The 15,178-nt window shown below is 43.8% G+C and overlaps 1 protein-coding gene across 1 annotated transcript in view; it reads right to left on the bottom strand.

Moving 5' to 3' along the window:
• Positions 1-15,178, bottom strand: part of HEATR1 (HEAT repeat containing 1) — a 387,031-nt gene that overhangs the window by 159,136 nt on the left and 212,717 nt on the right. Inside the window, exons 21-22 of the mRNA XM_089660010.1 lie at positions 10,371-10,497; positions 5,955-6,115 (exon numbers count right to left, since the gene is read on the bottom strand). Coding sequence (XP_089516136.1) covers positions 5,955-6,115; positions 10,371-10,497 — 288 coding nt within the window. The remainder of the gene's footprint in view (positions 1-5,954; positions 6,116-10,370; positions 10,498-15,178) is intronic.

Here is a 15,178-nt window from a genome sequence, read left to right as displayed (position 1 = left end):
AAGTCTGCCTGGGCCATAACCTCCAGAAGCCCCTAGATTCAAACATTATTTTGGAGACTACGATTCTCCAGATCTTCCAGATATAACTGTAGCCAGGCAACATGAGAGGGCAGAGGCAAGTTGGGATACAGTTTTCTTGATCTGCAGGGAAGGTTTTACTAATGGTGGTTTCAACAGAGTCCACTTTTCTGTCAGCATGGAGGTCTTCTGGTGTAGAGCAAAGATGTCTGTGCAGAAGGAATTTTCCACCCTCTTTGCAAAGCGTGAAAGTCCCTTTGTAAGGATGTGTTTTAACAATATTCTCAGTTCTGCTGGGAGAAAAGTTGGTAGGTCCATGGACTGTGATTGGTCTGCAGAAGCTGGCAGCCTGTAGTGCTTGGTGCTGTGCATCACCTCCCTTTGTAGATGGAGCAAGGGATGTGATGCCCGCTGAGCATACTCCCTCTGTACAATCTGCCGGTGCCATGTTGGGAGCGCTACCTGTCATAATCATGCACACAGGGAGAGGTGCAGTTCTCCATTTTGCTCCAAACTTCTGCATTTTGGTATTTTTCATAAACTAATATGCAGTCACCTGAGGGGGAGGTGTAGCAGGCATGGACCCAAGAGCAGGCACAGATCTCACTGTGTGAAGAAGTCTTAATGTTATCCCCTCATTCCCCCTCCCTCAGGAATGCGTTCAGTGTAGCTGTTTAAACAATCCTCTTGCCAAATAAGGTAGTGAAGATACCAGTTGATTTTGTGTAGAAAAAGAAGCTGTTATGTTTTCTTCGATATAACATCTATCGGACATAGAAAGCAAAGGAGAATCTCGCTGCAACAACGAAACCGAGTGCGAGACCAGAAATCCCTTTTTAGCTCATCAGACTTGAAACTGCTTAACCCCAGGCATTTATTTGGCAAGTACTTATTTACCTAAACTTCTTTCTGTTATCTCTTTGCTGTGCTCTATATATATACACATACATATATATATATATACACATACATATATATATATATATACACATACACACATATATATACACATACACACATATATATACACATACACACATATATATATATATATATATATATATATATATATATATATATATATACATACATATATATATATATATATATATATACATACATATATACATACATACACATACATATATATATATACATACATATATATACACACACACACATATATACACACACACACACACACACACACACACACACACACACACACACACACACACACACACACACGTGTTACATCTCCTTTCTGTAAATATTTTTACTGCACCCTTTTACCCTTTTGGTAATAAATCTTACTTTCTAAAAGTGTTGAATTGTTTCTATAGCTCCTGAATGTAACTTACGAATCCCTGCCGCTGAAGAGCGCTACTATGAGTATTTAACCCTCTGTATAACCGGTCTGTAGAGGCAGTGGGATACTGACGGTTAACCAATCATCCTAGTGTATTGCTGTTCCTCTTTCTCTGTATAAAAAGGAGGTGGTGGCAGTGTGAAGGGTTAATTGCATAATTAACCTGACCCAGTAACAAACGCTCCCAGGCTGTAGGTACATCGATTGTGGTCCAATTAGCTGGAAAATCGTTGTGCAGGGTGCAGCTGGGCGTGGCATTGTTACGCACGTGACATCGCGGTTTTAGATTGGCTAGTCCTTTAGTCACGAGTTTGGGGAGAAGGTCTGGGGTCTGACGCCGCACCCGTCACACTACCCATCTGGCTGTCCGCAGGTTGGGTGGGAAAAAACTGGTAGAGATTGGGCTCAGCTAGGTCTCATCTCCTCTCCCAGGCTTGTTTCAGCATTCCTGTCGGGTCTGCGGATTGGGTTTCTGCTGGGTGTACAGGGTGTAAGTGCTGTGGGGATGTCGGGAGCTCCCTGTGAAATAGCTTACTCTGCCATTTTCCAGACACGCCCTCCCATGTGCTGTTTATTGGTTGCAAATTGCCACCTGATCATTAGTTCCTCCCCTTTGATTTTTGTTTCATACTGAGAAACAACCTTCAATCATGATTACAGGGACTTTGTTCTCCAAGAAAATAAACCTTCCTTCAGAAAGGAACCCTTAAAGTCAGAGTTAAGAGCAGACAAGTGTCTGGAGTGCTGCATTATTGCTGGGAGCTGCCTAGAAGTGATTGAATTGCACTTCCTGCAGGTAAAAGCCTTGTGTGGCTGATACACTGTTAATGTTATGTTGTGCTGATAAGCGGATTTTTATTTTGCCTTTTTGGAGGCATTATGCCATTTAGGTTTTCAGCCAAAAGCAAAAGTTTTTTTTTTTTTGTCTTGAAAAATAAGACTTCCTTTTTGTTTAGATACAGCTTTTCTTGTGGTCCTGGAAAAACTGTCTTTCAGACATCACCAGATCCTCACAAATGATAGGACAATTAGTCTGGTGTCTCTATATATTGTCACTTTGTCATAAGTGCAGACACATGCATATGTGACGCTATTGCTTTGCACAGATGTACTGTATGGAATTATCACCTCCGTGTGTTGCTCGTGGATGGGTGTTATTGTAAAATTAGTTTATAAAATTCCCAGTTAGACTTACTTTTAGGAATTTTCCAAGATAGCGCAACAGAGTGATGACAACACAATCAAGAACATTGGTTTAAAACCCCCATCCACCCCCTCATCCCTGAGTTGTGAGAAAGTAGCCTATACCAGTGCACAAGTGAAACAAACACTCTTAAGAAAAACATTACACAACACTAAAAGGGGTGGGCCTGCTGTCCTGGAAAATTAATAGAAACATTGTTACCAGTAAGTCTAACTGGGAATTTTCTCCAGTTATCTTCCAGGACGGCACACCTGTGAGGAAAATCAAATACTCAGACCTACCTCAGGGAGGGACCACTGCTTGTAATACGTTTCTGCCAAATGCCACCTCTTGCTGTGACAACTTTATTCTGTAGTCTTATATGAAGGTATCCTGGCTTGCCCATGTGGCTACACGCCAGATTTGTTCAAGCGCCGCCAGTGATTTTGTCAAGTATTCCGGTATACAGGAGCTGGAGAACCTGACCCTTCACAGGCTATGATGATGATCTGTCTAATCCATCTTGCCACCCTAGGTGCAACCTCCTTCCTGGCCTACCTAAATAGAACCAACAGATGACTTGATTTCCTGAAGTCCTTAAACTTGTCTAGATATGCCAGAAGGCATTGCCTGACATCTAGACAGTGAAAACTTTTCTCCCCCTTATTCTTAGGATTACAACAGAATGAGGGTAGGACTATCTCCTGTGCCCTAATGAACTGTGTGGCCACCTTCAAAAAATATGGGTGGGGGGTCTTGTTTAGGAATTATTCTGTCTTCCAAAACGAACAAAAAAGGTTCCTGTATGGACAGGCCCTGCAAATCACCTATCCATCTGGCCGTGTAATGGGCAACAGAAAAGCAAACTTTAAAAGACAAAATAACTGAGATATGCAAGTCAGGCTGAAACCCCAATCCTGAGCAAACGCATATACATCCCCCCACCCCACCCGGACTCCCACTGACAGGGAAAAAGGTCTATTTCCTGGATTCTGAAAAGCTGACCCAGTTGAGAAAAGACCTAGCTGCCTTAACGCCCACTCCCCCTGCTGGATGGGCTAATGGCTGAGAAAATCTGCCTCTATGTTATTGGCCCCCTTTATACGGACTGTTGTCCTCCACCAACCCCAAAATATATTGGGCTAGGACCGTAGAATGGTCAGGACATCCTCCCCCTCGATCCTGCTCTCGAATGCTTTCAGAATCTGCCCCATGGCCTGTAGCTCCCTGTAGTTGAAAGAGGCTCCTTCCAGATCCAGGAACCTGAGCTCTCAGATCCCCCAGGTGGGGCTAACCACTTTGGATCAGACCACCAACTCAGTGAGGCCTTTGCAGGAATGCACACAGTCATCAACCCAATCACACTCATGTGTCGTCTTATGGAACATTCTGGGTTATCGATCAGCACGGAAATTACCCCATGACCTTCCTGATCTTCTCCTGGGGCAGGAAGAGCATCTAGACCTTGGAGTCCACTCAACACCGTTGTCTGAGCTGGCACCAAGAACTTCTAGCTGAAGAAGCTACGAAAAAACTGTACCATTTTCTTTCCTAGCCTTCACTGGGAACTTTTTCCCCTTCTCTGAAGGCTTAGATAGCACCTGGTCAAGGCCTGGACCAAATAAAAGGGAACCGTCAAATGACAGACTGCACAGATGGGATGTAGATGTATAGTCTCCCTCCCACGCCTTGAACCAGACTGCCCTTCTAACGGAACTGTGCAGGGCCGCCGACTTTGCAGACGCCCTTACTGTCACATCCGCCAAATACGCTATTGCTTGGTGACTAACTATAGTGGTTCCAAAAATCTGATTCGTCTTGGCTCCCTTTGGCAGATGGCTCATAACCCTGTTAAGTCAGAAAACTGCATTTCTAGATATACAGGCGGATGCCAAAGCCAGTGCCATCGCTGCTGTGTTAGCATCCCAGACTCTTCACAGAAGTGGCTCCATCCTGTGGTCCATCTGGTCCTTAATATTGTCTTATTAGAAAATTGAGACAGGGCTGCATCAAGCTTTGAAATGTTGAAAAGCCTTCCTATCCTCCACAAAAATATACCTCCGCTTCCAGGTTTTGAGCCTCAACACATTAACCCCATCCTCTAATGAGCTCTAACCTGAGCCCTCTGCATTCTCCAGACCCTCATCCCCTATATCTTGGAACGAAGGGTGATGCTGTGAACCCCAAAGGGTCGAGGAATGCCCCCCTTTTGTCAAAGTTCTCTCCTGAGAGGAGATACCCTCCACAGGGGAGTGTATCTCTACCCAAGTGCTCTGTACTGATAGGACTGTCTTAAACGACTGAAGGGTTGCCAACACTTCTGACTGTACTGACAGAACATCTTTCATTATAGCCGAGGTTTACTTCCCAGCCAGCTTGTGTATACACTTAAAAAAGAAGGGCTTAGTGCGGTCTTTTGGAAACTTTTCCCCATAATAGCCAAATCTCTTTGAAAGGAGGGAAGGCTTGGACAAGGGTGGCTTTTCAGCAGGTTTTTGGCCAGATACGCTTGAAACTATGGAAACAAAAAAACAGGCATCTAACCTGTTCACCTTCCTCGGCTATAGATGCCAAGCTATGAGCTGACCATCATAGGGGTGTTGTTAAGGGCCCCTTCCCCCTCCTTTCACCACCTGCCCAACAGATTAAGACTCACCCCCTGTGGTCTTCTCTTTGGCTACAGCCACTGGCAGTCTGATGTCTTCCTCTCTCTCACCATCTTCTCCTCCCAGGTAATCCAAAGAGGGCCACGCAGATCCACTGCTCCTCAGTTGAGTGTGCGCTGACCTAGGGTTTGCTTTTGTGGAGTGCAGAGTGCGAAGTAAATGGGCACGCAGCTCCCCAGTTACCACGAAACCTGACAAATGTTCCAGAAGAGGTCGATGGCCACTGCCATCTTTAGGGGGGCAGGACTTCCCACCGGAGGTGATGTTACTTCCTTTCACGAGAACGAAGCTTGAATCGGGCCTGGTTCTGCTCCGTGCCTTTTCCACTCACCAAGCCGCCCAAGCCCCTGCACCAGCCACCTCTAGGCGAAACCCTTTCAGTCTTCAGGACAGATTGAGCATGATCTGTTGGAGTGCTGGGACACATGTCCCCTATGCCCCGAATAACTCCCGTAATGGGGACCCTGGTGAGTGGCACAAAATAACTTGCAGGAGTAGCTCAGCCCTGCCCTTACTACCCTGCCTCACAGGGGGGACCTTCCAGCTCCCCAGCCTTCAGGTCATTGAACAAAAACAAAGGTTTTGCTGCAAGGGGGGAAACACAAACAACTTGAGGGATGAGGGGGTGGGCAGGGGTTTTTAACTGGTTCAGTATTGGGAGTACCCATGTAGCCTAAAGGGTAAAAAGTATTAGAACCCCTGAGTATAGGCAAATTACCTTGCTGATAAAGCTGTGAGAAGCCAAGAGTTGGATATTGAAGGATATAGACAAGAACTTAAAATGGCGTAGCTGCTTAGCTGAGTGAGTTTCCAAACTGAAGAGCTCAAAGTCTTGCTTCTGAGGTTTTTGTGCCTTCCCTTTCATCTGTTGAGTCAAATCTGAAAATGAAACAGCTTATGAAAATGTGATTGCAGCATATATTATGAACAAAATGTTTCCATTCTTGAATAGTTCTATCAAAATGGGGTCATTAATTTAAAGTGAAATTGTCAATAGCAATGTGGGTTACACTGTGGTTTGTAATGCATTGAAATAAAAAGTTGTAAGGCCTAGATATGGGAAGGCCTGGAAGAAAAAAATGAAAAAAAAAATTTTTAAATGTTTTTTCCCCAATTTTTCCAAAGCCTTTTTTATTTGTTTTCCGGAAAAATTGGGGGAAGGAAAAAAAAAGTATGGAATACGCTCTTTTACAATGATAAATAACAGCTCTACGGCATGGTATTCAAACTATACAACATGAAGACCTTAAAGAAAGATTTCTGGGACTAATGTCTTAAATTATTGCAAGTTCTCTCTGCTGAAGACATTAAATCCTGGAATACAGTTCAAGTAACACTGTACTTCTCAATGCAGTTCTCAAACAAGAGAAATATGCATTTCTACCAATAGGGGGTACTGTAAGGGAAAGGCTCCAGTTTAGTTTGCTTGTGGGCTTCAATTTGTACTTCCTACAGTTGGGTGATTGTTGGGATACAGTAAATGATAGTGTGTTCTCTCATGCCTTGACAGGTAAGAGGGTAAATTGTCTGCAAATGTATCTTACCTTAACCTGTAAATGATTCCTAGTAATGTTCTCCACCATCAGAGCATAATGTTTACCTATAGTCTGGTCAGTAAATTGTTTCTTTTCCCCTTCTCAGTAAAATGATGAAACCAATATCTAAAGTTTGGAAAAAGTTCCACAGTGCAGTTTCTACTGAGATCAAAGTTGCACTTTGCAAATATCATGAGATGTATTCTTTTCCAAATGCTACAAGGATGCCAAAGTACATCTTTGCATGCCAGAGGTGCTCTAAAGACATTAAAAAATACTTTATGGAATTAAATGAGGACCGTAATGACAGCACAAGTAGCTTTTCTATCCAGAGTTGTCATTCCAGAAACACTTTCTGCTGCTTCTGGATCACCACAAAGTGTTTCTTCACCAGCAGCATCTTCAAATAACGAAGTGTTGCAAACCACCACTTCACAAAAATACGTAATACTATAATTTATGGAGAAAATGACACCTGAAAATCAGGAGAAAATTGATCAGACTCTTGCAAGAGCAATATATGCTTCTGGATCAGCATCGTCAAGAACTGAAAATGCATATTGGCAGGAAGCTTTAAAAATTACTATACGGAAAAGGGGGTGGTTACCTGTTGTAATGTATAGTTGAAATTTTATTAACATATACAGTGCTTGTTATTCCATTTGTAATAAAAAAAGAAAAAAAAAATTCAGCTTATTTACAGAATAAGCTGTACTTTTATTTCAAGCAGAATACTTTTATATATTCATGTTCCCAGTGCAATAAAAATACTTTTTAATTGTAAAATTTCTCCACACTGAATTATATTTTATTTTTTTCAAAAAATTTCCATTTTTTCTGGAAAAAAACAAAAAAAACAACAACACATTTTTCCCATGGCTTCAACACAGCCCATACAGTGGGGATCGAAAGTTTGGGCACCCCAGCTAAACATTTGTATTAATGTGCATAAAGAAGCCAAGGAAAGATGGACAAATCTCCAAAAGGCATCAAATTACAGATTAGACATTCTTATATGTCAACAAAAGTTAGATTTTATTTCCATCATTTACACTTTCAAAATAACAGAAAACAAGAAAATGGCATCTGCAAAAGTTTGGGCACCCTGCAGAGTTAATATCTTGTACTGCCCCGTTTGGCAAGTATCACAGCTTGTAAACGCTTTTTGTAGCCAGCCAAGAGTCTTTCAATTCTTGTTTGAGGTATCTTTGCCCATTCTTCCTTACAAAAGTCTTCCAGTTCTTTGAGATTTCTGGGCTGTCTGTCACGCACGGCTCATTTAAGGTCTATCCATAGATTTTCAATTATGTTGAGGTCAGGAGATTGTGAAGGCCATGGCAAAACCTTCAGTTTACGCCTCTTGATGTAATCCCCCGTGGATTTCGAGGTGTGTTTAGGATCATTATCCATTTGTAGAAGCCATCCTCTCTTTAACTTCAGCTTTTTCCACAGATGGCATCAAGTTACCATCCAAAATTTGCTGAAATTGTATTGAATCCATTTTTCCTTCTACTCGTGAGATGTTCCCTATGTCACGGGCTGTAACACAACACCAATGCATGATTGATCCAACCCCATGCTTAACAGTTGGACAGAGGTTCTTTTCATTAAATTCTGTGCCCCTTCTCCAAAAACGTACCTTTGCTCATTCCGGCCAAAAAGTTCAATTTTAACCTCATCGGTCCACAGAACTTGTTTCCAAAATGCATCAGGCTTGTCTATATGTTCATTTGCAAAGTTCAAACGATGATTTTTGTGGTGAGGACGTAGAAGAGTTTTTCTTCTGATGACTCCTCCATGAAGACCATATTTGTACAAGTATCTCTTTATAGTGGAATAGTGTACCACAACTCCAGTGTCTGCCAGATCTTTCTGGAGGGATCGTGAAGTCAAACGTGGGTTTTGAATTGTTTTTCTCACAATCCTGCGAGCTGTTCTGTCTGATATTTTTCTTGGTCTTCCAGATCTTGCTTTAACTTCCACTGTTCCTGATGACTGCCATTTCTTAATTACATTCCGAACAGAGGATATTGACATCTGAAAACGCTTTGCTATCTTCTTTTAGCCTTGTCCAGCTTTGTGAGCATCAACTATTTTCAGTTTCAGTTTTCTAGACAACTGCTTAGAAGAACCCATGGTGCTGATTGTTGAGGCAAGGTCAGATGAGTCTGGGCATTTAAAACCTTTGAGATTGACATCACCTGGTCTTCCCAGACGATGACTGAGAACAATCCATGACACTGGCAGGTCTCAGCTTTGCAAAGGGGGCAGTGCATGCTATAAATTCTGCAGGGTGCCCAAACTTTTGCAGACGCCATTTTTTTGTTTTCTGTTATTTTGAAAGTGTAAATGATGGAAATAAAATCTAACTTTTGTTGACATATTATAAGAATGTCTAATCTGTAATTAGATGCCTTTTGGAGATTTTTCCATCTTTCCTTGGCTTCTTTATGCACATTAATACAAATTTTTAGCTGGGGTGCCCAAACTTTCGATCCCCACTGTATATTTAACATGACCACCTATAGGTTCCAGTAATATGGAACTTTTAAAACACACAGCTCATAAACGATAGGTATATAAATTTAGTTAATCAACAGTGCTATATCGTTGTCCTTATATATTTGACACTATACAGGCATAACACCATATACAGGTCTAAGACACAACAACCCTATCTTGTAGCTCTCTGCATATATTTACAGACACCTGTCTATTGTGCTGTGTATTTTCTGTACTGTGCTATCTGCTGTGTTTAATGTTGTTTGCGCTGTGAATGCTCCAAAATGATATCCTATCAGCTCTTTGGGAGTCAATCCCTGACTCCAGCAGAAGCATACAAAATGATCCTTCAGTAAAATTAAGACACAAAACTAAGTTTTTAAAACCATATGAAAGAAATACAACAGGGCGCCAGGTAAGTACGAGTTAAAAAGGCAATACTTTATTCAAATCTCACTGAAGAAGCCTGTGTACTGCTGCTCCAGTGGTCGGGTAGTAGGCGGTGATGGCTCTCTCCAGTCTAGTGGAACCAATAGCAGCTGCAGGGCATAAGGAGGGACCGTGGTGGAAAGAACTCGGCGGCGTCTCCCCCTTCACTCTCACCAACTGACAGGAGACCGTGACAGGTACCAGTATGATAAAAGTGGAAAAAATGAGTTGCGGGAAGCCCAGCTGTCATCCACGGTACCTGTCAAGATCTCCTGTCAGTTGGCGGGAGTGAGGGAGGAGACACCGCCAAGTTCCTTCCACCAATGGGTCCCTTCTTATGCTATTGGTTCCACTAGACTGGAGAGAGCTATCACCGCATAATGCCCTGAACACTGGAGCAGTACACCGGTTTCTTCACATGTAAGTGAGCATTGAATAACGCAAAGTGTGGTTGTGCACATAACCTGCATTGATGTGCACGGGGTGGCATTCATTTTGAATAACCCAACATACCTTCACTGCAGTGTGTCATGCTCCCGAAAAGAGGTCAGGTTAGATATGCAAGGGTTTTATGGGCTTCCTTAAAACAACAAATTACAGAAGAGCGTGAACCTAGCTTAAAAAACAGATTAAACCAGCTTTCCAAATTACTTTTTTTTTTTTAGTACCTTCATTATTTTCAGGCAGTCTGGCAAGAAATTTGAGGAGTTTTATCATGCTTTCTAGCTGAATATAGACACTGAATCTACAGCAGACAGTTATCCAAAATTCCGTATCTCGTTCCAACATAGCATCCTGTTGAGAAAGTGAAAGCAAGTCAAAACATTAAATTCTAATGATTGGGTAGCAATAAAGGTATTTTATATGACTCACTGTCACATTTTTTCCAATAAAGTATTGAAGGACACAGCAGACCTGTAGCATATGTCCTGCCTTAAAGGTCAAGAGGGACAAAAAAGGTATGCAAAAACACATTATTATTTATTATTATACAGTATTTATATAGCACCAAAGGGTTTGCTCAGCGCTGTACAATAGCAAGGGGGACAGAACATGAGACAAGACAGTAACAATACAATACACGAGGGGTTCGAGGGCCCTGCTCTTTCGAGCTTACAATCTAGGAGGGAGGGGAAAGTGGTACAGGAGGAAATGGCTGTAGGGGATGGAGTGGTGGGAGGAGTGGAGGTTGTCAGTTAGGTGAGGGTGGGGTAAACTTCCCTGAAGAGGTGGGTTTTCAGGGTGCACCTGAAGGTGAGGAGGGTAGGTGACTGTCTGATGGATTGGGGTAGGGAGTTCCAGAGGATGGGGGAAGTCCTGGAGAAGTCCTGCAATCGGGCGTGGGAGGAGGAGACCAGGGAGCTAGAGAGTAGGAGGTCCTGTGAGGAGCGAAGGGCATGGGTAGGGTGGTATTTGGGTATCAGGTCGGTTAGGTAGTTTGGGGCGGCGTTGTAGGTCAGAGTTAGCAGTTTGAATTTAATGCGCTGGGCAATCGGGAGCCAGTGAAGGGATTGGCAGAGGGGGGTGGCGGATGAGTCTCGCCGCTGAGTTCAGGATCGACTGGAGTGGGGATAGCGTTTGTTTGGGTACGCCAGTGAGAAGGGAGTTGCAGCAGTCCAGGCGTGAGATGATGGAGTGTACGAGTTGTTTAGTAGTGTCTGGGGTGAGGAATGTACGTATCTTGGAGATGTTGCGGAGGTGGAGCCTGCATGACCTTGATAGTAATTGGACGTGAGGTTGGAAGGAAAGGTTTGAGTCCAGGGTGACACCCAGGACTTTGGCATGTGGGGTGGGAGTGATGGTGGCATTGTTAGTAGTGATGGAGAGGATGGGGGGGGGCACGGGCTGGGGGGGGGGGGAAGACCAGGAGCTCAGCTTTGGACAGGTTTAATTTGAGGAAATGGAGCGACATCCAGTCTGATATGTTGTTCAGGAGGTGGGCGGTGTGGGCGGAGAGTGAGGGGGTGAGGTGGGGGGTGGAGAGGTAAATTTGTGTGTCGTCGGCATAGAGGTGGTAATTGAAGCCGTGGGAGTGTATTAGTTTGCCAAGGGAGGAGGTGTAGATTGAGAAGAGGAGGGGTCCGAGGACAGAGCCTGACAGAGACAGACTGGAGGAGCTGTGAGGGGATAGGGTCCAGGGGGCAGGTGGTGAGGCGGGCTTCAGTTAAGACCTTAGAGACCTCCTCAGTGGTAGCTGGGCTGAAGGAGCGGAGCATTGGGGAGATGATAGTGTGCGGGGCGTTAGGTATAGTGGGGGGTAGTGCGGCTATGAGGTCGGAGGAGGGGAGGGTTGAGGGGTTGATGGAGGGAGGGGGGCTAGGTGGAGAGGTAGATTGTGAGTTAATGTCCTTACGGATTGCGTCAATCTTGTTTTGGAAATGATTGGCAATCTCGTGGGCGGTGAGTGAGGTGCTGAGTGGGGGTGGGGGGGGGGGGGGGGGAGAGCAGGGATTTGAAAGTGGAGAAGAGCCGGCAAGGACAGGTGGAAAGGGTGTTAAGTGTTACGAAATAGGCTTGCTTGGTGGCGTGGAGGGAGGTGGTGTAGGTGAGGAAGGCGGCTTTGTAGACGGAGAACGCGCAAGGGGATCTGATTTTGCGCCATAAACGCTCGACGGCGTCGTTTAAGACATTTCGTGTGGTCGTTTTGACAGGGTTGAAGCGCTCGGGGTCTGGTGTTACGCGTGGTTAGGGGTACCAGGGAGTCGAGGGCAGCCGACAGTGAGTCGTGGCCAGGTCAGGGCATGACAGAGGGAGGATACGGTCATACAGACGGTCAGCTGTCCGGTGGAGATGGGTCGGGTTCAGGTTGCGGAGGTTACAGGTGATGGTTAGACGCTTTGGGGGGGGGTTAAGGGAGGGGGAGATGAAGAATGTGAGGAGGTGGTGGTCAGAGAGGGGGAAGAAAACGAGGTCCAGGGTGTTTCCATTGGTGTGGGTGGAGGACTGTGTGTGCTGTGTGAGCGCGAGTTGGGAAGTAGCAGGGTTGTTGGCGTTGATGGGGATGTTGAAGTCCCCTAGGATGATGGTCGGTAGCTGGGAGGAGAGGAAGAAGGGAAGCCAGGCGGCAAAGTCGTCTAGGAAGAGGGATGCAGAACCAGGAAGCCGATAGATTACCGCAATCCTCAGGGGGGTGGGAGACAAGAGCCGGATGCAGTGGGCCTCGAAGGAGGAGAAGGATAGGAAGGGGGGTTAGGGAGGACCTGGAAGGTGCTCAGCGGTGGCAGGAGCATCACTCTTCCCTTTGGTCTAATCCTTTTTGCATGTCCCTGAAGGAAATATTGATTGCTGTCAATTTGTTCCTTCATGCGGAGAGTTCAATACTGGTTGTAATATAGATCTACAAAGTCCATCCAAGTTTTATTCTTTGTTAAGCCCTGATGAAGGGGGCGTGGTATTGCCCCTGAAATGCATTGACTGATTTTATATGATTTTTTTTTTTAAACAAACAAAATTACGTTGGACTTCTATCTGGTTTTGGTCTGTGTGCCTTTCTGTATTTTTTTTTTTAATTAATATTTATTTTATTGTTTTTCTATGGTTTAAGCTGAGCTGCTGCTGAGTGCTTGTTGAGGGACACCTTGCTACATCAGCTCACCAGAGCTATTGAGCTTGCTTGAAGTCTTCCTGCACCTGGCTTCACTTTAAAGTCTAAAAGTCCCCAGCGCCTCTAAGTATGTTGTTTTGGAGGCCTGATCATGAAAAGTCCATGACAAACTAATTGCCCTAATAACAGAAAAGGAGGAGCTTGACCTTTTATGGCATACCCCTGAACAAGTGTCTGAATAATCCATCCTAATATAGTAGATGAAGAAACTGCCAACCCTTTCCGCAGACCCTTGGTGATAAAAAAAAAAAGTGAGAATCCATTTTGCAAAACAAAGCCATAACTACCAGATACACATGCACGGCTCTATCATAGTGTTTGTCAACCTTTTTACATTCAAGGCACCCTTTAAAATTATGCAAAATCTTGAGGCACCCCATTCTACAATTTAAAAAAAAAACTAGTTTTACATAACACAGCAATATCTATACATGTAGGACACCCGACGTTAGAGGTGAGTTATTCTTTCAAAGCAAATACACTTTTGCACATTGGTTCTGACCAATATTCCAGTGTTTCTCTGCTCTCAAATTTTGGGTTTTCCCCAGAAAAGTAATAGATGGGCAATCTTCCAATGGGGATACTAGTTTTGATGGCCTAGGGGTCCCAAAGGGATTCCCTTAATTTTCAGGAATTTCCTCTCACTTCCAGTTTTGGCTAAGGGATAAGAAGCAAAGGTAAATCTCCCCAATGGGGCACAGATGGCAAACAATTATCCAACAGGGGTTATAACATTCCCTTAATGTAATGGTAACGCAAACTGGGTCACCCATTACTCAAGCCACTATTTCAGTCTGGAAACCCTAATAAAACTGTAATCCTCGCAAGCTTGAGAAATTCAGAGAACTAACAGATAAACAGTTATAAATAGAACAGCTGAGGGAAATAGCCAATATACCTCCCGGATAGACTGGTTATCAGCCAAGACTCTAAAACTTCAGCATATCTCATAACTCAGGAAATCATGGCAGCACAACCAGAATATAGACATTCACCTTCAACAGTTATTGGATAGCATTTTGAATCCAAACACCCCTATGCAGGAGGTACCAGAGTAGATTAGTCCTCCACATCCCTCCTATGAGAAATAGATATCTGACACCTGTCATGGCTATACACATTTCAAAGCTAATTTTATGCTTGACAATAATCTGCATGTTAGCAGACTGTAAACAGTAGGTCAACCATTTCAATCATTTTCAACCAGTGTTCCTTGAAGTTTCTTCGGGAGTGCCTTAGCAAAATGCCTAACAATTGGAGACAAGCCAGCAGGTGGATCAAGCCTGCCTTTCAGTTACACAAAGCCATAGGTTTTTATTGTGCACCATTACAAGTTTCTAGCTGCCAGCCTCCTAAGAACCAATGATGCCATCAGTTGATATGGAGGATGTTGGTCGCCTGCACAGCATCTTTGTTTGACCCCCCATCCCTCTCTGTCAGTAATTGGGTCTCATTGGCTGAGCGATAGAAAAAAAAACTGAGGGAGAAGAGAAACACTGGAATACTATTCAGTATCCGTGTGCAAAAGTGTATTTGCTTTGTAAGAATAAACCCCCTCTAACTTTGGGTGTCCTACATGTGTGGGTGTTACTACATTAGATAAAACTATTAGAAAAGATTTTTACATTTTAGAATGGGGTGCTTTGAGACTGTCTAGAATTTTAAAAGGCTGCCTTGACTGAAAAAAAAGGTTGTGAAACACTGTGGTAATGATTCAGAAATGTGAATACTTATAAGAAACTGTATCTGAGACTTGGTCATAAACGTGGTGATCTCCCAGCCATCACTCCTTAAACCAGATGATTGGTCAGATGGTCTCTGTCAACACCCCTTTGATACCACAGAAAAAGGGAATGTCAGTACCTTTTGACA

Source organism: Staurois parvus, unplaced genomic scaffold (assembly GCF_062004578.1).
Source record: "Staurois parvus isolate SC_StPar_1 unplaced genomic scaffold, SC_StPar_1.0 ptg001196l, whole genome shotgun sequence".
In the NCBI taxonomy this organism is placed as follows: Eukaryota; Metazoa; Chordata; class Amphibia; order Anura; family Ranidae; genus Staurois; species Staurois parvus.
The sequence above is the reverse complement of the archived record's forward strand: the minus strand, read 5'-3'. Positions and strand labels throughout refer to the sequence as shown.